Genomic DNA, 24,659 nt, shown 5'->3' on the forward strand with positions numbered 1-24,659 from the left:
TCCGAATCTCTCTTACGGATTATAGAATACATTTCATCTAACTTAATCACCTAAAATATTTTTTTTTTGCTTTTAATATTTAATAATCAACTTATTGTTAGACGAAATATTCTGTAGATTATTTAAGATCGATTTAGAGCAAGTTTAAATTCTCACGTATAGTATCGAATATCATCGAATTTATTGAATTTAGCGTACTTGCTACTTTGTGGAAATGCTGTTGGACCACATTTTGGAAGAAACCAAACTATCATTTTGGAAAGTCATATTGATAATTTAGAAATTTCTAACGAATACACTATACAAAGCAAACTATATGAGATTGTTGACACAAGTTTGAGAATCAATATACCTTATCGGAATGCGGCAGAGTACGATATATGGATGACAGAAGAGCGACCGAGCCAACCTTGTAAGAATATAATAAGAATTTTTGAGTATTGCCATCACAAAGATTTTAAAAGTTTTCCTTGCGATTATTGTATTATAATGAAATTATCACAATTTTCATAGTTCGAAAGACTATGACAATTATATTTGTCAAATATTATACTTTTACTTATATTTTTAATTTTACAAACTTATTTAAAATTGTTACAACATTCAATACTCTAAAATGATATGAAAAGTTCGTCTGGATATGTTTTAAAACATCATATATGCTTTAAATAATTAAAAATAAAGCTTATCACAAATTAAGCTTCAAACAGTGCAAACAAATAAAAGTTTATTCCTTAATTTCAAAATTAGTTAATTTCAACTACATTTTTATCATAGTAACAAAATTATAATGACATTTAACTATTGTAATCTATAATATTTAACTTAAAAGTTAAAAAGCTATAAAAAAATAGATTATGTTTAATTGTATTTTTATTAAGATAACATTTGACTCTTAATTACGATAAAAATTAAAAGTTCTCTTGAATTGGCGAAGCTTTATTTTGCCATATACAATATATTACAATTTCGAAATTTTTCGGTGATTATGATATCCTAAATTAATTTATTATATTCTTTTTTATTTTATGATAAACGATATTTATTCAATATAGTTGTAAATAAATATTTTTAGCAAATCTAAAAATGACACGATGGTGTGAGTTGCGTGCCAGAAAAATACCAAGAAGGCTTTTCCTAAATCAGAAATCGATAGTCGTCGCTGAAGGTGTATCAGAAGCGTATTTATCGATCAGTATAGCGTGCATTGCACCGGAGCAACGAAAATTTTGGTTGATCTTTCAAGCCAAAACTGGTGACTTCATTATTCAAGTAAGTGCTCAATAAATATGATTAATTGTAAGCCGTGTTTTATGGAAAAATATTGAAAGTCATCTGTAAGTCATTGTTTATATAAGCAACGCAAAGTATAGATTATTATAGATTAAATAAATGTATAGTTAATATTTCACATTATTCAGAGTGACTTAAAAACTCGATTAAAATGAAGCTTAGCTTTATGAAATTATTCGCAAAAATCATTAATTATCACAGATAAATTCGGTTTGGCAAACCTCAACCAACGATCACATCGTTGTCGAATGGACGATTCAAGGAGAATGTATTTGCTCAGATCAACAAAGTCGGATAAAAGATTGTCCGTTTAATATTAATATACTTATACCATCACGAAACACTCAGCTCTGGAAATGTGTTACTGAAATGTTTCAAAAAACTCTTGAATCAAAAGAACGTCAGTTCTGGTCTAAATACTTAGGTATGCTATGCTGCTAATATGAATCACATAATATGTAACATTTAAAGAACTTAGAACATATATTAAGTAAATCTTCTTAATCTATATATAAATATATAGAAAGAAAGAAGAATAATATGATTATATACATACACACACACACACGCGCGCGCGCATATTTCTCCTCTCCCAGACAACACATGTTTCTAAAAGACATTTAAAAGACATCTTATCGTCCTTTAGACATCTTTAAGAAGTCTTGATTTTTTATACCATTATATCAAGCAATTGTTGCATATTTTACTATGTTCTTAATTACTACAGTTTTTCTTTCTCTTGTTAATTTCAGGTACATATATCGAACTACGTTTAATACGATGGTTAATGGGAAATGACATCGATTCCACGGCTTTGGAATTTGTCCATATCTTTAATACCACAGTCACATATAAAGTCACGATTTCAGACAAATCGAGTCCTCTTATTGTACCAGAATGTTTCACTATACAAGGTAAGACTTAAAATATGTTGTTCTTTTACATTGTGCACAGAGAGTTATACATCTAAAAAGATATACTTAAAGATACACTTAATTATATTGATTATTTTTAAGATTACGAAAATTAACGACGCGATAGTTGTTGCGGACAAAATACAAATACAAATAGTATAAAATACAAATAGTATAAAATGAGAATCGCTACATAATCAAGTCGAGGCTATCCGTAGCTTATTATATTATATATAACCAAAATTTTTATTATGTTATATCCAAAATATTATGTGTCAAATAAATTTTCAAAGTATCTCAGCAATTAAAGCCATTGTCAAAAATCTAACGATACTTTTCTTATGTATAATGCCCCAAATATAATTATAGATATGATTCCAGACAATTTATATATCTCATATCATCTAATTATATTTTTTCTGAAAAATACAATATAGAAACAGTAATTCTTCTCATTATTTTTTATACAATCTATCAACGATAATGATGCGTGCATATGTTTGCTTTCATAATTATAAAAATAAATTTTATATATAGACAATTTTTTTCTAAATTACCTTATACATATAACTAAATTTTTTTTCTATATTACCTTAAATAATTAAATTTTTTTTCCGCTAAATTCTGCTAAAAATTATAATTATTCCTAAAAGTACAGAAACTTATAAACAGGATTGAATCATTACAAGTGTTATCAGAAAAAATTATTTATCTTCAGATAAATTATATATCGTCAGAAAATATTTAGAAAATTCTAAAGCTTAACATATAATATGTCATTTAAGTAGAACAAATTTCTGGATGCCTTTCTAATATACATTTACATATTATGTACAAATCTATAGATGTAAGACCGTCCTATCAACAAGTTCCGATGAGCATACATGTCCTACCAACAACTCCTCCATTGTACGAAACTACTATTACTTTCACATCTCTGGATGGCAAAGAATTTCGGATATATATTATTGATTGCTTACGATCATAAAGGTAAGTTATCATCAATATATAATTGCATATGGATAAATATAAAAATAAGAAGGAAAACCAGGTTTTTCGTAAACTGGGCTCTCATTGACCCATTAATCCGTTTTTTTATATGTATATGGATTAATGTAAGAATAATTTATTTATTCAGCCGCAATTTTTTTTAAATTCATTTTTCGCTTTAATGTTTAGAATTGTGTCTAAGGAAAGGATAAGATATAATGTGAATTAATGAATAATAAACATCATAATTATATAATATACATGATTTTTAATATATCTAAATTGATGATAATAGTTGTACATATACACATTCAAGTTTATTAAAAAGTAATTGTTAACAAAAAATTCTGTTTATACAAAACAAGGAATTATAATGGCAAATCAGACCGAAGCGCAGAAAGAAGGATCAAAATTAATATATATATATATAGAGCTCATGATATTCGAATAAGTATACGCGCACGTTACAACCTTTATTAAATTCCACTCTATATCGATGGGAAGCACTAGACCAGACAATCGTTTACGACTGCATCAATTAATGACTAACTTATATATACACTGCCTCTTTTTCAGTCTATGGAAAAATTGTGCACGTTTGTTCTTTGCTTAAGAAAACAAAAGATTCAAAAACCTTGTAATGAAGATAATGTATACATAATACACACATGTGTATATATATATATATATATATATATATATATATGTGTGTGTGTAAATTTTGCGCCTATTTTTTTTTGCGCACGCACACTCTTATTTGCCATTATGATTTTTATTTTGTATTTTGTACATAAAGCATTGTTTGTTTCTTTCAATCAATTTTTGTTTTTTTAGATAAAGATTATTTTATTGAATCGTTTTCATTAAAAAAAAAACTTAATAAAGTTTTAAATGTGGCATAATACTATTTAATTAATCAAAGCATAAATTTGTATGTGTCCATTATTTATATAAATTATGATTTTATAAATAAAGGTGTGTGTGTGTGTGTGTGTGTGTGTGTGTGTGTGTGTGTGTGTGCATGTTTTGATTAATTAAATACGATTTTATGCCATGTTGAAAATTAATTAAAAACAGATTTTTTTCGATAAAAATTAAACAATTTAATAATCTTTAAAAAAAATTTGAATTTTTTGAGATAAATAGAAATTTTACTAACAATTACACTTTTTAATTAAATTTGTGTACATATGTGCTATTATTGTCAATAATTAATAGATATATATTAAACATCATGTATATCATATATATGTATGTATTGTGTAATTATAACTTATTATTAATTCACACTTCTTATCTCTCTCTCTCTCTCTCTCTCTCTCTCTCTCTCTCCTTTCGTTATAAATGAACTTAATTTTTTATCGAAAAAATCTGTTTTCAATCAATATGTTAATCAATATGTTAAAATAATGAAGTTCTAAATATATAAACCTACATTTTATAACATAAGAATTCTGTCGCCACATATATTACAAACTTAGATGCGTACAATTTAATTCATTAATTCTAATTTTCCTATTTATTATCGTTCAATTGAATAAAAAATCATATCATGATTGGACAAATGATAAACTTGAGCTCTAATATGCACAGCAATGATATCTCGATTAACTTTAAATTACAAAAAGAAAATAAGAGATGAAAAAATAGATATTAAATATACGGCAACGCGATATCCCACTTAAAATAATCACAAAATATATAACTGTAAAATAAACAATAAATAATGTTTCAACAGAAGTTAAAAAATTTATAAAAACCTTGATTAAAAAATGTTGTTAATATTCTTATAATTTTTATAAGGATTAATATTGCTGCGAGCTCAAATTAAATCTGTTCTTGAAAGAAATCCATTATTTCTCGATCATACTTTTGTGTGAGTCTGAAAGATATAATATATCACTACATATCAAGGCAAATATTGCCTTTAAGCATATCATTATATTTACTAGGAACGTGCGGATACTAGTTCAAGTCGATATAATCAAAGGAAACCGATAAAATTCATATTGCTTTCGGAAAATTGAATCAGATTCGGAGAAGTCGAAGTAACAAATATTCCACAAATATTAAACTATTCGCGCGTTTACGATAAAAGATCCGAATTAAATCTCTCAATCGGCACGAAAATTTTAGATACTTGCATACTTCTAACACTTGCTATTTGTTATGGTAAAGGAACAGTAACAAAATGCACTGTTTCATGTATGCCTCTGTATCATGTATGCATCTGTCTAAATAAAAATGCCTCTTTTCCTTCGATATATTTCAATAATAACATTTATGTACTATCATTTAAGTTATAATTTATAACTATTAGATAGTACATATGTCAAACTTTTCTATTACGCAATTTAGCTTTTGCTTCCTCCAAAAGAAAATCGAAAGTATTTTCTTCATTTATTTGAGACGATTTGCTAATGGGTGACCTACTCGCCGTATCGTCTATAAAAAAAAGTATATTCATTATAATTTCTAAATTGTAGATGATAAATATAATTAAGTGTATATGTATGTATATATGCATTTTTTTCTTCTTACCAAGATCTGAATATTTGTATTTGCAAAATGATCTACGGCCACCAAAGCTTAAATCATAAGTGGGTAGAGAGGGATTGTCATTGCCATGCTCTATAGCTGCATATGCATCATCTTTATATGTAAAAGTGACGAAACCGTAATTATCGCTGAAATAAATATATAATATATAATAAAATATAAAATATAACATTATATTATATATTCAAGAAAGGTATTAGCTTAAAAAAAAAATAATAAAGCGTAATTAATAAATACATACCCATGCTCACGCAAATGTACACTGATATCTACAACAGGCCCAAAATTCTCAAATCTTTTGCGCAAATCAGCTTTGGTAATATTTTCATCTAAACGTCCCACATATATCACTCTTCGTTCCTCCACTTGCCTTTGCTTTTCTCCATTGTGCCGATTGTAGGATTTATAATAAGAGCGTACAGGTGATCTAATAACAAATATTAAGAGTCTTTAGTCAAAGATATAAAAGATATCTTTGATCATTTTCTTGTTTATTTAAATGTGCTAGAATAATATTTCATTTTGATTATCCATTTAATGTTCTATATTAATTATTTTCACTGAATCATACATTTAATCGAAACAATTACTAGTTATATAAAATTTTCAAAAATGACATTCTATTTGTACGTATATATTTTTCAATAGCCTAATTCTGAGAGAAATACTACCAAAGAAAAATTGAAGAACCTTTTTTTTTTTTTTTTTTTTTCAAAAATAAGTGCATTTTTTTAAATGGTTTAAAAATCAACTTTTTAACTAGTGATGTTTCTAATCAAGTATGACTGTTTTTCAATGATAAAAGCACTCGTAATTAACAAATTGAGTAGTTGCGTAATTTGAGTGTTTAAACTTGGAAAAATATCATCATTGTTTGCGGTTCGTACGAGGTACGAGTACTTATTCTTTAGTATTTCCGCCTCTTTGATGTGTTGCCGAGTATGCCAAATTATATCAACATGACTCTCACAGTTCTGAATAAAATCTAAATTATTGCTGACAATTGTCCCATTGCCCCAACTATTCTAAATCTTCGTTTCTAAATCTATAAAAATCATATCAATTTTGTCTCGAAAAATATATTTTACCTCCAATTTTTGTAGCGACGACTACCATAGGAATGCCTTTTATATCTATCATAACTTCTTTCGCGATCGCTGCTGCCTTTCCTCCGATGATTAGACCATCTACTTCTTCCGTAATTTGAATAGGAGGAAGACCTATCAATAACATTCTTTTGAGAATTTTATGTATTATTACTAAAACCTCTGATCTGTTCGCGAGCTCAATTTATTTACATTTCTTTAATTTTGTATATCATATAATTTTGTTTGACACATGTAATGTCTCTCAAAAAAATTTAACTTATAAAGATTTCCCCTACTGTAATTTTAATAAAAGATTGTTTATCGAATTTGATAATCAAATATCAAAGAATCTGCTCTTAATCAATTGTAAAAGCAATATTTTTTAAAAATGAAAAAAAAAAAAAGAATTTTTTTGCAAGTTAAACTTTAAAAAAGCAAATAAATAACAAATTAAATTTTTTTAGCTAATTTCAAGGGAAAACTTTATTTTAAAAGAATTTTAATTTAAACTTTCTGATTATTTTCACTTTCAAGACAATATTAACCAATTTCGTTAGAGTATCTATCATTAATATTAAAACGTAAGTGTGTGTGTATGCGCATGCGTGTGTGTGAAAATTGTGTAGACTGATCGAAGTATATTGTACAATTTTTAGAGAAAATCTATAATCAACTATATAAATTATTCTGCATATTATATATTTCTTTTCCCTTTACCTTGAACAGCTAGAATATTCCGATCTAGATCGAAATGATCTGGAACGCGAGCGAGAGTATCTTGATCTGATAGATGTCGTATATGAGCGTGAATGAGACGAGCAACTACTGGTCGAGCTAACAGAACTGCGTCGACGGGATCGGATTTTTCGTCGGCGGCTGCGTCTGCAAGATGTACTCCTACTTCTGCTTCTACTGTGATTTTTCCTTTTGCTTCTACTTCGACTTCTATTTCTACTACAACTCTTGCTTCTGCTTCTACTACTGCTTCCATTCCGACTTTTGCTTCTACTCCTGTTTCTGCTTCTACTTCTGCTCCTACTCTCGCTGTTGTTCCTCTTTTTGCTTTTACTTTTCGATCTAGACCGACTTGACCTCCTATAGAATCTGTCCTTTCTGTAGGATCTTTGTTTTATATCCTTCATATTTTCCTCCCTATAATGTAATATTACATAAATTATGATAATCAGAGTGAGTAGAAGTTTGTAAGGTTTGACAAGTTTTTTTAGATGGCAGAAGAAAAGTATACATATTAAGATTGACTAATTTTCAATAAGTCTTTTCCAAAATGTATATGCAGTTTATTATTGCACATATCATCATTTAATCCAAAAACTTTTTTTATAGTTTAATTAAGACAATTGATCTTTAATCAGATCTTTGATCTAAATTTTAATAGATACTTCCAACATACCTCGCGATAAATTCTAATAAATTTCTATAACCTAACCTAACAATAATAATGATAAATATATTAATATCACAGTTTAACATAAAATAACTTTTTTTTAACACAAACACAAAACTAATCACTTCTCGTAATTTTTTTTGTTGATTTGTCAATAATTTCTAATAGTCTCTCATCTAGCCAAATCTCAAAATTGCGTCGTAACATAGCAATTTGGAAGCCAACATCCACAATTAAAAAAAAAACTACAGGAAGTGACAAATCCTTTTTTTTTATTATTATTATTATCATTAAACTGTGTAATAGATTTTGATGTATTACCTCGTATCATTTTTCTCTGCGATATCTACCAATGATCTTCCAGAAAATTCAAATACCGTCTCATATGTCTGTATTCCTACATCGCACATAAGTGGTTTTGATTTGTTTTTTTCTTCATCTATTTCTGATTTGGGTTTTAAGATTGAAACAATTTCCCTTTCAAACCAAATTGGGTTCTCAGGATCAATTTTAATTGGTTCTGTCGTAGTCGAAGCATGATGAACATACACTAACATTGTAGGCTGTATCGGAGAATTTGTTCTGCTATTGTCACTACGATTTTGATCCCTTCTATTTCGATATTCTGCCAAATTCAATTTTTTACGAAACAGCGGTTTCTTCGCTTGTTCGTCTGAAGATAAATCTTTAGTATCTTGTAAAATTATATTCTCCACCTTGTTATTCAAACTGTTTGTTGTAGTAGTCACTATATTTTCGTCAGAGTTGCTTTTTAAGAACGGTAATGGTGATTTCTTCACCATCACGTTTGGTGGTTTCTTCAATACAGAAACCATCTGCATCTTAGAACTCGTTTGCGAGGTGGTTTTAGAATCATTTCTCATTCGTAAGATACTTTTAGCCAAAGCTGAGCGAATTAAATATGGAGAATCTGTATCAGAGGATTTGTTTGAAACTATCGTATTATTCTTAGATAATTTAATAGCTAATGAATCGTTTAAAACGTGAGATTGTTCTAAACAAATCTTCTGTTGACAGTCCTTGTGATCATTTTCAAGTCTATTTTCGTTGATTTTATTCGCTTCTTTATCCAATGAAGTAAAAACTGCTAATTTACTTGTATCACATACATCAGTTGCTTCCACATTACTGTCTTTCTTCAAATTGCTATTGTTATGACATTTTACAAATTTGTCATTACATTTTACCATTTTTTTATTCTGGTTTGATCTTAATACAGATGTATGTTTCGTAAATTCTGCAAAAGTTGGATAAATTTATTGTTTTTTAATTAAAACAGTCTCTCTCTTCGCTGTTACTATTGCCTATTGTACTTACTATTGCTATCGCAGCTTTTAGTAGCAGAACCAATGTTAAAACAATAATCATGATCCAATTGTACTGAAATATCATCTATCCTACTCTTAGCATCGTTTGTTACCTAAAAGAGCATTATAATTAATGGATTGTTATTCATTACAAATTTGCAACAAACAATTGCTATCTAAACTACATGCAAATGTATAATATTACACCACAGTAATAATATTAATTGTTCTGTAGAACTTACTTGCTTTAAAACTTTGTTATGGGAAAACGTGGCTCCAACATCTTGTGTATTATTACTACTACGATTTTTATTCTGTATATTTGGCATAGCGGGTATTATCGAAATAGCTCTTTTACGTCCTGAGGCCTAAAATTTAACAATCAGAATAAAATTATTAAACTTGTTTGCATATCATCACGATAGACTATTTACTCTGAAGTAAGTAACGACCTTTATCCTATCAATTACTTCTTTTGAGACAGAATCTGGCGTACTCTTATGTTGATTATAAATTTGGGAAGGAGGCTTCTCTAATACTTGATTTTGGTATTTCTGAGTCATCTGTTGCATTGTGTTCGACTTCGTGACGGGTAGAAAATTATTTTTGATCGCCGACTTATTACGCGGATTCGGATTTTCAGAAGCTTCAAATTGTTCTAACAAACTCTTTATATCACCAGCTTCCAATACTAATACAAAATAATTCTTAGCAAATTATTCATTTTCAGCAAATTTTATGTACCTGTATCAATTAATTACCATACCTGGTGTTTCATCTGATATAGTTTCAATATCTATGCAGTCCTCTTGCTCCTCTTGCTTATCTTTTATAATTACATTTGTTTTCTTTTTTCTTTTCCCTTTTAAATTTCGATTTTTAGCAGTATTTGTACTCTTTTTTTCAAGCTCATGTGTTTCTTGAAATAATTCAGGCAGAATAATTAAATCATCAACTTTTTCTTTCTTTATTTCTTTCTTAGCTTTAGTCTCCATATCAATTTTCATTGTATCATGTGTCATTTTAAGGGTATCTTCTTCCTCAAAATTGGCTATAAAAAAGGATGCACTTTACATTAAAATAAACAAAAACGATAAGAAAAGAAATATACAACAAGTACTGATAACAAACCAGTTTTTTGTCCGTCTTCTTCTAATTTTAATTCAGGTTCTAGATTTATCACTTCTTGCGAGAGATTTTCAGTCTCTCCTTCATATTGTAATATATGCTTTATATCAGATAAATTCACGTTTATAACATCTCTATATTCTTCTAACTTCGCTCTCTAAAAATTAGGAAAAAGAAATTGCATAATTTTAAATAATATAATTTAAAATACATTGATTGTAAAGAAAAAAATTAGCATACCTTCACAAAATGGTGCCACTCTGTGAGAAGCTTTGAAAAATTTTCATCTTCCTGTGGAACTGCAACTTTTGTGGTAAATGATACATCTGTATCTGTACTGTATTTAAACAAATAATTAAATATATTTATATTACATATCCATCACAGTATAAAATATGATTTATTTTAAATCAAACAACCAATTATCTCAGTAAAGACATTTTTCTAAAAAAAGTTTTAAATAACAATTACTTTATTTCCAGAGCAATATATGTAATTTTAATTACTTTTATTATATCTTGTTTTCTACTGAAATTACGTTATCTTGCGTTTTAAATGGAATTATACAACTTTTTTAAACATATATCGATTCTTTTCCTCATTTTGCACACAAAAGTATTGAATCCAAAGTATTTAATTTTATTATTAAAAAAATCAAAATAGTTTATAAAATAGTTTACAATTTATTTTGATACACTGTGATATAAAATTTGAAATATTTTGTAAAATATTCATTCTGTTTCATTAAAAAATATTGGTAGAAATTACAAAATAATCAATACAACGAATTGATCTTATACTTACCCAAGTGCAACATTGCAATTGCAACTTTTTAATGGAATCATATATCATAAATTATTCATTTTTTTATATGTGAGATGTTATTTTTCATATTCATAACACTTAATATTATTACATTAATACTTTTATGTGCAAAATTACTACGAAAAAATTAATATATATAACAAAAATCATATAGTTTCATTTAAAAAAGCTGTTTGTTTTCGAGAAGAATATGTTTTATTTTCATGAGATTTTTTCTTTTTATGAAAAATGTTTTTTAAACAATTAATCGTTGCATTTAAAATAAATTGCTCCGTTATAATATTATACATTATATATTTTTAAATAAGAATACTGTACTTACTTTCGTTCATTGTCGTTCCAAATGGAGTTGAAAGTAATAGGTTGAGATGTGTCTACATCATAATCATTTGGAATAATATTTATTAACGAATCTTGAGGCATTTCCATTGAAATCTGTAAATAAATTTTTTTATAGTATAAAAAAGCATTTACTATTTACAATTTTTTTCTACTATATTTTCAAAACGGATATTAGCCTTATTACTTAATGTATTTTTCAATTTGACCATTTTCATTTTTTTAAAGTAATAATGCTAACATTTTTTAGTTTTACTTTATTTTTATTTAAATTGGACTGTATTTATATAAAATTTATTTTGTTTCTTTTTTTAACTATAATCATTGGTTGCGCATTCAATAAAAAGAATAAGTTTACGTTTACAATTATTAACGCCTATCCGAATTTATACATATGACTGTGCATAAAGAAACGTATATGTATATGTGCATAGAGAAATAAATTACTTGTCTGATATAGGAAACGCAGCATGTCGCATCTTTTATATTTATGACAAATATGTATAAATTTATGTATAGAATATTTACAAATTATGTATAGATAAATCTTTATAAAGTTTTCTGCTGAATACGTGTCCAAGAATTCGCGTTTTTAATTCTATTTTTAAACACGTTTTTAGCAAAATTTTCTAATTTTTAGCAATACTATGTATCAAATTATCTCATAAATATCCTTTTTTTAAGTTGTAATTGAAACATTTATCACTTTATATCAAAGTCAATTAAGTTTTTCAAACAAACGATCAAACAATTGTTATTAAATAAAATATTATTGTAAATAATAAAAAATATATAATTAATTAAAAAGAAAAACTTGTGTGTATTTATATACTTTTTATTTTAAATTACTCGCAACAACTTTAATACGCACTAAAATCAAAAGACTTGGTAATGTCATGACTCGCGCCAAGTCACGCGTATCACAACGAAGTAGACCATGCATCTATACGCAAGTTGCAAAGCTACAAGTACCATAATCATGGAATCTTAACAATTGGAAAGTAACAATTGGAGACCGATTTAGTTCTTAATAAGCTTAATCAATAACTTGAATCTCATATATCCTTGATACAATAAACATCTAAAGAATATGAATTGTATATGTAAATATCACCGCAGTAATGTACATAGAAGATTAAAAGTACATATATATTGTACATGATTAGTACAATCTATATATACATATATAAAATCCAGATAGCACATGGACATCCATCGAACGTCTATTTCTAAACGACCATTTCCGGTTCAAAAAGGATCTGTCTTGGTATATATACATAGACGGATCCTTTTTAAACCTGAAATTCTTTTGAAAGTGGATGTCTAGAAATAAACGTTGATGGATAACCGATGCAAAATCCGACAGGCAAAAATTTTTCTTTTAAGAAACGTCTTCTAAGAAATTGTCCTCCAACTGCACAATAAAGGGCTTACCCCCCCTCGAGTTTTTGTTTCCCGTTAGAAGCCGGTATTTTCTATCGTTTTCAGAAAGTTTCTAGAAAGTTTTTATAACTAACATGTGAATGAATCTCTGATTCTTTGAATGCATCTACGAGTCTTTTGAAGGGCGCGTTATATTGCTTCCATATATGAAGTCTCAATCGGCGTTACTCCCTAATTGTATCATCTTTATATCTTTGATATATATTATACTTTGAAAAACTCTTTATTAGAAAATATATCTTGTAGATTCTATAATTATATTAAAATACAAATATACAAATATTTAAGTAAAATAAACAATTATATTGCATTTCATGAATAAAACATTTAATTTTAAATTTTAAAAATTTAATTTGAATTTTAAAACACAACATGAAAGAATTAAATTCTATAGAGAGTGTGCATATGTATAATTTATTTTTATTATCAATTGGCATAATTTTTTAATATTATTTTTGTAGAAAAAAAACATTTAATATAAATATATTAAAATAATATCTTCTTACAATAATTTTTGGAACGGATGTGTGGAATTTTGTACTTTTTGTTATTTTTGTCAAACATATTATAGATAAAAATTTTCTGTGTTCTTTTTTATCTTTGTTTGACAAAGTCAGTTTTTTTAATCTAATCCTTAATCCTACAGTGAAATTTTATCTCTTTTCTGCTCTAGTTTTGCTTCTCCTCGTAAAACTTTTTATTTTTTACTGCATTTTGATTTTTTATATTTTTATTACCGAGTATTTTTGTAAACGTAGATTATTCTATTCCATATGAATTCTTCGTTTTATCTCTATAATCGCGAGTATAAGTGTCATTTTATTAATTTTCTATCGTACAAAAGAGGTACTTTTGCAATACAATAAAGAAAAATAAATATTTTTTATTAAAATTATATTAAAATATAAACTCAATTTTTATTAGACGTATTAAATAAATAAAATCAAAATAAATAATAACAATATCCTTATTTTCTTTCTGAGATGATTTTATTTAAAATATATAGGCACATAAATCTCTAAAAATAGTTTAATACTTTTTTTTTTGTAAAGGATATGCTATAGCGCCTTTTACAAAATCGTTATGCTTAAGAAAAACCCTCGGAAAAGCCATTCGTAACTCTTGATAATAGAATAAAATGGACTATCACAATAAATTTAAAAATTAATTTTTTGTCATCATCGTTTTAAAAATAAAATATTTAAATAGTTGTATCCAATATCATCTTCAACTGTTATTTGAGAGGTAAACAGTAAAAAATTGTTCAATGGCTTTGATATCTTACCTCGTACTCGTTTGGCATCGAGAATAGTCCAGAATAGAAATCCTCGTCGGGTAATAATTTTAAGAATTCTGCTTCCATAGCAAACACAATGTTCAGATTGGAGCTCGTCACTTTTCAATATATCCGCGATACAAATAACACACTAAAAAAGAAACATTCATTAACAATCTGATTGTTGTACCGTTAAACAGATTCGGGCACGTTTCGAGCGGCTCGGATCACGCGTTCGTTTTAGGTTATGTACAACGTGGTAAGTAAGCGTGACGCGAGAGAACACACGTGTTCGGCTTGAACCGATCGACACTTAATGTCAGACGCACTTTGCCAACAGACACGCGTACAGGGATGGCCAAAGTACGCGTCGATGTTGCGTATTTTGCAATATAAACGCGTCCACGTTGCGCTAACTCGTCGCGCCAACGGGTCACCACCGTTTCGTGCCAGACCGAACCAGCTGTGGGAACACGAGCGGCAATGATCGTCGATCGCCCGCGATACCGTTATATTCCCCGCGGTACATATCAATTCCAAATGACTCACACTCGCAACTTTTACAAAATTTAATGTCAAAAACTCGCTACATCGCGGACAGTTTGGACATATACGCGCGATGTATAACGAACGCGTAGACTCGAGGACTCCTCATCCACATACAAGGAGAGCGTTTCGTTGTATCTATATGAAACGTGTGTATGTGTATATTGCTCTGCGTGCACGCGCGCTTGCGTCGTGTATATATGTATGCATAGCAAGTGAAAGGGGGAGAAAGAAAAGCCGGCGTTTATCCACGTCGCGTCCAAACGCCACGCCTCCAGAAATCAGCAGCGGTATTTGACAAAAATTGGAGCAGCGATTCGATGTCGCGGAATGGTACATATGGATGTCATTATTTACCGTTTCAATCGGGACGTCGTTTATCGTCGTTTAGCAGCGTATATATAATGCGGCCGAGAAGAACAAGCCTGTCGAACGGAACCGGCAGCCCTCGGCTTCCCACGTAATTTAGCACGGAAACTTCGCGATATAAATAACGTTCGTTCGTATAAACGCGACGCACTAGCACCAATATTTCACAAATAATCGCGAAAACGCTATCTTTTTTTCCCCAACTACTTTGGACACACGCGTGAATTTCAACACCGGCGAGTACACGTGATAACCACGTTTGCGAAGCTTGTCCAGCTAGAACTCACGCGCACCAACGCACAGTCCGCACGTATCTGACGCGGTTAGCGGTGCTCGCTCCGCCGCTCTGCGCATGCGCAGCCAGTGCCGGTCCTAGGTACTTCGCCGCCTGTGTGTAAACCTACTTTTCGTTGCCTCGTTATTCCGTTTAAATTAAATAGGAATTTGGGGGATTTTCTGTTAATTATCTTTACATATTATTATCGTTTTACAAATTGGGATTTTCTTTTTAAATTTTTGTAAAATATTAAAACCACGAAAAAGGCCTTTGGCCGCCCCCCTGTTAAATCGGCCGTCCGCGGGGCACACATTCGCCCTTCGCTAGGACCGGCCCTGCTTGCGAACTATTGTTCTTGAACTGTGGGATTTTCTTACGCAAGCGCAGTAGCACAAAGAAGTCTATAACAATAAATGCGATTTAGACTTTAATCAGTAGCGTATATATTTTCCTTAAATAAATGATATTATTAGAAAGAGAGAGAGAGAGAGAGAGAGAGAGAGAGAGAGAGAGAGAGACTTGTTTTAGAAAGGAATAAAACTGTCACGAGAACGATATAAAACTTTTTATAAATTAAAAAATATAATTTTTAGATGTCAATAATAAATCTTAATAATTTTTTGTATTTGCCAACTTTCGTAAAAATAAAAAGGAAAAATATTTATAGAAAATTTATAGAAATTGTCACAATTTCAATAAAAAAATATAAATTTAGATAAAAACTTTAAATAGTTTAATTAAAAAACTTAAGAGAGTATACAATTTTACTTTAAATAATTTAAATGATATAAATAGAAAGAATAATATTAATACTATTTAATATATCATATTTAGTATCATATCATATTATAAAATAATATTATTAATGTTTCTTCCATCATTGTATATATCAAAATAATATATGTATATTTAAAATTATAAAATTATTAATTTAAAATATATATATATACATATATATATATATATAATAAAAATTTTTTTGTATCAAATATATATATGTATATATATGATGTATATTTTGTATGAAATATATGTATATGTGTATAGTATGCATTTACGTATACAATATAGCAGTAATAGCAATGCATGCGCGTAGGAAAATCTTATGATCTATTAGTGCCTTAACTGTATTACAATGAGAGCTTTTCATCAAGAATTCATATAAACACAATGTTACATAATTAGCTATCAAATAAAAAAATTGCGAGACTTTAAAAATTCTTCAATAGCTAATTGCGACAGTCTACCGCTTGTTTTCTTGTTGGAAAATTCTCAATCTTCCGATAATTGCAGCAATAGCCACAGTGTGCCGCCAGTAAGCATATAATATAAATTCTTTAACAGTTATCTCACAAGTTAGATGTCTCTTAACGCAAAATATCTTCGCTATCCTGTAACAGTGTTTATGATGAGAAACGAAAGAAAAAGAGAGAAAAGTAGAGGGGGAGGGGGAAGAAAGAGAGAGTATTCAATTAATAAATTGTAAAATATTATACATATAAAATTATGTAATTTTTTGATACTGTGTTTACTATATATTAGTAAATTATTAGTATTGTTTAGATTTATTTAGTTAAATCATATTATATGCATAAATGAAGAAGGGATTGAAATGAAATGATCATAATGCAAAATTTATAATAGCAAATTTCTATGTTCATATATTCATTTTGGTTGAAACATATAGATATAACAAATTCTCATTTATATTCTGCTATATACAACTTTTATTGAAAACAAGCTTTACGCATTTGATGTTATAATTAATTAATTAATTCTAATTATATCGGATATTAGAATTGCTTTATGTCAATTTTGACATAATATGTACATATATATATATATATATATATATATATATCATATATTATATGTATATATATTATATACATATATATATTATATATGATGTTCCATTGGAAGTTGCTGAAATTAATCAGCTGTCATTTTTATACGCATATAGAAAGAAAGAAAAATAAAATATCTTCTAATAGAAGACATTCAGCAATTTTATTTACATATATGGACTAAAAATAGTCGAAGATATTTTTATCATTTAAACATTTAACCATAGGATTGTCGATTTTTGATATTTTTTATAAACAAACGTTTATTAAATGATAAAAATACCTATCTGATTTTATCTTTAAAATCCATATATACATATGTATAAATATAACTGCCAAATGTTCTGTATTAGAAGATACTGCTCCTTTTCTGTGTGCATTTAAAAATGACAGCTAATTAGTTTCAGTAACTTTCTTCTGTAAATAATATTCCTGTATCAAACATTCTGTATTTACCTATTACATTTAAATATTGATAAAATTGAATCATTCAGTACGACATGAAAAATATCATATCATAAGTCATTCTATTATCTTAAAAAATAATGCTAGTTTACAGTATCTTTGAATAAACAAGTAGTGATTTATCCTATCTGTAATCATATGTATTTGCATCTATATTCAATATATTTTAGTTTTAGTTTATTTTAGTTATCATTTTATCTACATGTGCTGCTTTAGAAATGCTTTCAAGATAGAAATAATAAGTAATTCAATCGTTTAATTATTTCAGGAATTCACGTTATCAGTTTCAAATAAATCATATCTGGGCATACATCTTTCGAAGAATTTAAACGACTTAGATTGAAGAATATAATTAATATAATACTTATTATTATTATTATTGTTATATTTCACATGATTTACAATAAACTATACTGTATTACAAAATTCTTAAATATATACCGTATATTGTATTCTACTAATTCCTAATCATGATTGGAAAATTTATGAAAGCAATTTATCTTTTTTTGTAAAGTAACTTGTTATTGATTTTATAAGTAATGTGTTTCTATATTAAAAAAAAAAAAAAAAAAAAATTACAAATTGTTACAATTTTTGTTAGTACTTTTTTAATAATAATATAGAACCAAATTATATGCAAATTATACATAATTTATATTTTTTAATGTATTTCGGTTATTAAAATATTAATTATAATTTATAATAGGTATATTAATATATTCAATATTTATAATGCTATTGATAGAAAATATAATAATTTTGATAATAAAAAAATCTTCAATTTTAATATTACAGAATTTAAGATTACAGAATTTTAATATTACAGATCGCAAAAAATCAATTTTTAAATAATATAATTGCAAATGAAAGAAAAGTTCTAATTTTCAATAAATTTATAAATATAATTAAAATACAATTATAATCGCTTTTTCGTATTTTTAATCAGATTATTAATTCTTTATTAATTAACTCTCTCTAATCTCTTTCTCTAAATCTGTATGTTAATTTTTAAAAAATCTGTTGTTGCTTATGTGAGAGAACATTTTTGCTTGTATTCTTATATTTGTTAAATATTTTAAGTCTGTTTTAAAAATTTACTATATACTGTTATTATATTCATTATATGTTGCCATTTAAATATGCTTATATTAAACTTTTAAAAAAGTTGAGAAATAATTAATACAACATGCTAGGTTAACATGCGTTAATTTAACAACGATAAATTAATATGCGTTAATTCATGTTCGCAAGAAATTGCGAATCATTGTTTGCATCATGAGCGTTGTATGGCGAAACTATCAGCGAAACGATGCTGCTAAATTTTAGTATACAAATGGAAGATGTAGGTAACCGGTAAATACGGGATCTAATTACGCAGAGGAGAGAAAGATGAGATAAATCACACGCTGTTGTTCATGCTGCGAGTGCCGTGCTCACATTTCACGATACATGTTGTTTTAATCCACCAGCATTACAAGGCTAGAAGGACGCAATCTTAAGCTACGTACGCATATGCGCGTTTACATGAAACTGAAGCGAATAGTGAATCAAGCGAATGTGTGTTACAACAAAGATCAACAACAACGCAAATCGCTATTAAGCATGGTATACATATATCCATATTCGTCTATTTGCTATTGAACTTTCTAGAAAGCATTTGTGTGTGTCTTCGTTCAACTACCCGTATTATACAAGTTTGCAAGTACATTTTTAAAAACGAAAAAAAAAAGAAGATTATTATGGAAAACAGAATTATATAGAATTATTTTACAATTTATGACTTTTAATTTTAATTAGAGAAATTGTGATTTTTATTTTGAATTTCTTCAACACATGCATTTATTAAAGAAAGGGTCGATTTTAAATTCGTCTAATTTTTGTAAAGTAATCAATGTCTTTTTACAAACGCTAAATGCATCAGTCAATGAATCACAGGTACATATACAAGGTGCTTGTATTCAGATTGAAGTTCGCCGTTTCAAATATTTGTTATAAAACAAAAAAATAACCAAATTTACAAAACACAGAATTTTTTATTCCAACTCAACTCAACGTTACAAAAAAGTAGCGTTTAACAAAACTAACAATAAAACTGATATCTAGTACTTTTTAGGAGGCGTCGCAAGACATCGGTTACTTAACAAAATTTGTTCAATGAGATTTGTCATTCTTTTAAGTTTGTCACAATTGTCCAGAAACACCCTGCATTATATGCATTATATATATGCAGGATGTTTTAAAATCGTCAGATATTTTTTTAATAACAGATAAAACAGACTCTTTCATCAATTTGGGGATTTTAATTTTTCCTTAGCGAGATAGAAAATCTCCAGGCATCAATAATTTCTGAGTTATAAGTGATTAAAAGAGAAGAGCTTTTTGCAAATTAAATTTTGTCGAATTCAAAGTTTAAGAAAACTACGTTTTCCAGTTAATTTCAGGTAATTTAGTTTAATAAAAGTTTATTTAAGGTTTATATAGTTACACATACACGTATATATAAATTAAAAATAAAAACTTGCAAAAATATGTCTGTCTCGACATTTTCGTCGAGGAAAAATCGTCTCTAAATTGGCCAAAAAATCTGTTATTAAAAGGAGAAACCTTGATGGTTTTGGGATACCCTATACATATACATATATCATAAAGTATTTAGTGCTTTCATAATAAGCTCATCAGATTTTATTTTGTAATTATCTTATCTCATCTAATATTTTTATAGGCAAAGTATAACGAGCAAAATAAACGAATAGCCGAAAAATTTTAAAGTACAAAAACTAGAAAAAAAATATATATATATAATTTCTTAATACCTAATTACTTAATTATATCAAAATAAATCCATATACGTAATATCCAAAATAATGTATACCTCTCGAGCACTCGAAAAATCTCGACATATTTCTTAGATATTTGGATATTGACAATATATATGTATATGTGCATAGATCAATGATTCTATAATTAGACGTAAATTTTTTAAAGATTTTTTAAAGATTTGTTACATAAAATAAATAATAAAATATTTAAAAATATGAAAAAAATTATCATTACAAAATTGTTGATAAAATTTCCAAGATCAATGTAAACACCATAACAACAAATATAAAAATTACTTCTCGGAATAAAAAGTCGCGAACACTTTTATTGTTTAATTTTTCACAAACTTTTCCGTTGTAGTATTTTACGATGCAATTCTCCGGACGTTCTGCATGCATCGTTGTGCAATACGAGCGGATGTACGACGTATTTACAACGAGAATCGTACGATGGAGCGATACGCGATGCGGAACAACACCGATGCTATCGGGATTTTTTAATTATTGATCGTCGCGATGGGTTTTAACCGACAAAGGGATATTGCGCTATAGTCTACCCATCGGAAGACGTCCAATCGTTACTTTCCCTTCTTTAAATCTAGATATTGCACGTGCGCGAACGGATATTATTGCTTTTAGTGCTTTTATCGACGTTATCAACGACCACCAAAAGTTCCGGATTCCTCGGATTACTATTACGTTCATCTATATGTATATCTTCGATCGCTAATGGTCCATTCGCATATTGCTAGATCACTAGATCGAGCGATCCACAATGAAACGCGTTGCCGATCGCTCGCATTCGTGATCATGCAATTATTCCTGGTACAAAAATACGCCTCGAGGAATTTAAGGAAATAAATAAAACGCAGGAATAAATCGAATCACACTGTAGAATAGGTACTCGGATTGAGTGTAAATGATAAATATTATGTATTGACGAAATGTTTCGGGCAAACAGATGGATAAAGGAAAGGAACACGGAAGAGAGGGAGAATCCTCTCTGAGCAAGCGCGCAAATTAAAGACGTCTTCCGCGTCTGTTCTCTGACTTTGGTCGAAACGGGATATTCTGTTATAAGCAATTACTACAGCCCGTAGCAGCTAGTAATTTCTGCGATTCTAGAGAAACTTTGACTGGTGTCGATTATCTCTCACGAAAGGCACTTTGCTGACGGAAGAGTAAATCGCGCCGTCTTATATCGAGAGAACCTTGAAAGCATCTTCAAGTAATGTATAAATTTAAGCTAAACACTGTTGTAACATTAGAATTTTTCACCACGCATTCAAATATCGTAAAATTTGTCTTACAGTTTGAGAAACATATATATTTTAGAAACAGATTAGAGTTAATTATTATCTGCTCAATCGATGCTATTATCATCTTCTATCTATGTATGTATGTAGGAATAAATTTTTTAAAAAATTGTCCTTTAAAACAAATAATATTTTACTCGTTTTCATGTCAAACTTTATAATAATTTTCGTAAACTTATCTGATGCGCGCCGTGAAACGATCTGATAACAACGTACTAGGTGTATCATAGATGTACCATAAATTGGAGGAAATGCACAGGATTTGTACATTGCGATATAATCAAACAAGCCCAACGCTCTCAAATCTGGGAGCTTAAAACGATACGCATGTACAAACCTATGCAGACAATTCACGCGCGCACACATACAACTGTAGATACTTTTGCAGGAGAGAATGACTATATTGACCCTGACGCAAGCTTAGCAAGTTTACCAATAATGCTCTTTCCGGCGTGGTCGCTTCTATTAATTTTATCCATAATATTAGTGCCATGACTTCGAGCAACCGATACACACGCTATGATTTAGCAGTCGGCCCATTGGTAATATCGATTGCATCTGTTCAGTATAGTTCGCGGAGGGAAGCACGTGGAGAGAGTGGGAAAGAGGGTGAGAAAGGGTGGTCAGTGGTCAAAATGCAAGCAGGTAGGGCAGGCGTTTGGAAAAAAACATTTGCATTAGCGCGCTGAGCGAACGCAATAAAGCGACCAAAGATAAACTGTTAAATTGACCAAGTTGGAGAAATTACGTCGCAATAACGTGCATCCCAATGAAACGCGGCGTATATACGCATATACGTATGTACTACATCGTGTCACTCTCTCCATTTTCGGCTATTTACGAACTCGCATTGTAAATAAAGTTATAAACTTCGCTCGTGTGAAAAACTGCTATGAATTTCATTGACCGGCTTTACTTCAAATTCCGCCAAGTTTTTGTTTTTAAAAATTCAAAAAGTCTTACATACAACTGTATCGTACACCATACAATCGTATGATCTTTTGATGATTTTTTTTCTATATTATATAAATTTTTTTTTCCTGAAATAGGATTTAGATTAGAAACGTTCTCAGTTGTGATGTGCGGATCGATAGAATCGAAATGATGCGACACCTATTATTTTTTTGATTCGGAATAGTTCCATAATTCATAAAGTTTGTCGCACCCCCTCCCCACCCCCTCACTCTTTCTCTCTTTCGCTCTGTGTGTCGGATAGGATCTTTATAAACGATAACTTCGTGCTTGCGTTTGCCTTCCGATTTCCGATCGGAATCGCGGAACTCCGTATGTGTCGCTCCGACAGCAAGTTTGCAAATCGTCTCTTTTATCCCGGCACTCGGTGGGAGCAGATTTGCTCGCCTTTCCCATTCGAGAATCGTTCTCCCTTTATCACGATGCTCCTGCATACGCAATCGGACGGTAGTGAGATCATTCCTTTCCCAGTCCTTTCGAATAAAACAGTTTTTCCCCGTTGTCAACATTTCCGCCATAAAGTAGCATGTCCGTTTTTTTATCGCTCCTGCTTCCTTTCATTTCTGAATTTTATCGTAGTTTGCATATAATAAACTGGAAATAAACTGGAAAATCGATAGTAACCAAAGACAGATATGTTACGTTTGTTACGTTACGATGTAACAAACCTAACTTAACCTTAAATCTTTTTTTTTTTAATTTTTTAATTATTGCAAAATCTATGAAGAAATTCCAAAATAATGTTTACAAAACAAAAAAATAATTATTATCTCTAACTATAATTTTTTATATTATACATATGTAGCTTTTCAAGGTTGGAAAGAATTTCTTTCAAATTAATCAAGAAATTTTCGGTAGATAATAATGATAAAATTACTCTCTATATCTGCAGATTGCAGGATAAAAAAGAAAGAGAAGAGAGAATGTAGTTAGAGGAAAAGAAGAGACTCGCAGATTTCCTGCAGGCTTATCTCTAGATAACGTTATACGTTGTGCTGCGGGATTCTGTTACTTTGGACATTTACGAAAGATTGATGATCTCACATCTGATAAGACGATAATCTTAAACGAACTTTTTCAAAGCTTTGCTTATGAATTTAATGAGAATTTAACGAGGGTACATTCATTAATTCATCACAATTGTTTAAAGTTATCATACATTGACATATAGATATTGGATAGAATAGACAAAAAAAAATTGAAACAAATTTCGAATCGCATTTTCGAATCACTATTTTCTTTCTTTTTGTTTTTAATCTAAGCTTTTTATAAAATTTTTAAATCAACATTATGTAACTTATCGTATATGCACTCAATCTTTCAATTACACGGAAATCAAGTTGGATTGTTATTCGCGGAAATACCTTTATTATCTACAAATCTATCGACATTATTGCCTTGTTGGATAAATAGTTGCGTATAGCACGAATTTCAATGAAAACTTCCCGTTTGTACAGAGC

The 24,659-nt window shown here is 28.9% G+C and overlaps 2 protein-coding genes across 5 annotated transcripts in view; one reads left to right on the forward strand and one right to left on the reverse strand.

The window, feature by feature from the left end:
• Positions 1 to 3,195, forward strand: part of LOC145943933 (cilia and flagella-associated protein 47) — a 16,300-nt gene extending 13,105 nt beyond the window's left edge. The window contains exons 23-27 of the mRNA XM_083051853.1: positions 194 to 412; positions 1,076 to 1,272; positions 1,495 to 1,717; positions 2,046 to 2,207; positions 3,053 to 3,195. Coding sequence (XP_082907979.1) covers positions 194 to 412; positions 1,076 to 1,272; positions 1,495 to 1,717; positions 2,046 to 2,207; positions 3,053 to 3,195 — 944 coding nt within the window. The remainder of the gene's footprint in view (positions 1 to 193; positions 413 to 1,075; positions 1,273 to 1,494; positions 1,718 to 2,045; positions 2,208 to 3,052) is intronic.
• Positions 2,123 to 15,798, reverse strand: LOC145943634 (uncharacterized). 4 transcript variants are annotated; one of them, XM_083051296.1, is made up of 15 exons: positions 15,492 to 15,798; positions 14,598 to 14,739; positions 11,853 to 11,965; positions 10,946 to 11,042; positions 10,709 to 10,862; positions 10,344 to 10,628; positions 10,030 to 10,268; positions 9,820 to 9,945; positions 9,588 to 9,690; positions 8,571 to 9,507; positions 7,562 to 7,996; positions 6,845 to 6,976; positions 5,998 to 6,183; positions 5,739 to 5,884; positions 2,123 to 5,642 (listed from the first exon to the last, which is right to left on the reverse strand). In XM_083051296.1, exons 2-15 carry the CDS (start codon positions 14,673 to 14,675, stop codon positions 5,530 to 5,532), a joined length of 3,144 nt encoding a protein of 1,047 aa, XP_082907422.1. In that variant the 5' UTR covers positions 14,676 to 14,739; positions 15,492 to 15,798; the 3' UTR covers positions 2,123 to 5,529. The 4 variants fall into 4 exon arrangements, with proteins under 4 accessions (XP_082907422.1, XP_082907426.1, XP_082907425.1 ...); XM_083051300.1 differs by lacking the exon at positions 15,492 to 15,798 and adding an exon at positions 15,252 to 15,274; XM_083051299.1 differs by lacking the exon at positions 15,492 to 15,798 and adding an exon at positions 15,138 to 15,254.
• Between the last annotated feature and the right edge of the window lie 8,861 nt (positions 15,799 to 24,659).

Source organism: Prenolepis imparis, unplaced genomic scaffold (assembly GCF_030444845.1).
Source record: "Prenolepis imparis isolate NDT839.2.m4 unplaced genomic scaffold, iyPreImpa1.0 SCAF_12, whole genome shotgun sequence".
Classification (NCBI taxonomy): Eukaryota; Metazoa; Arthropoda; class Insecta; order Hymenoptera; family Formicidae; genus Prenolepis; species Prenolepis imparis.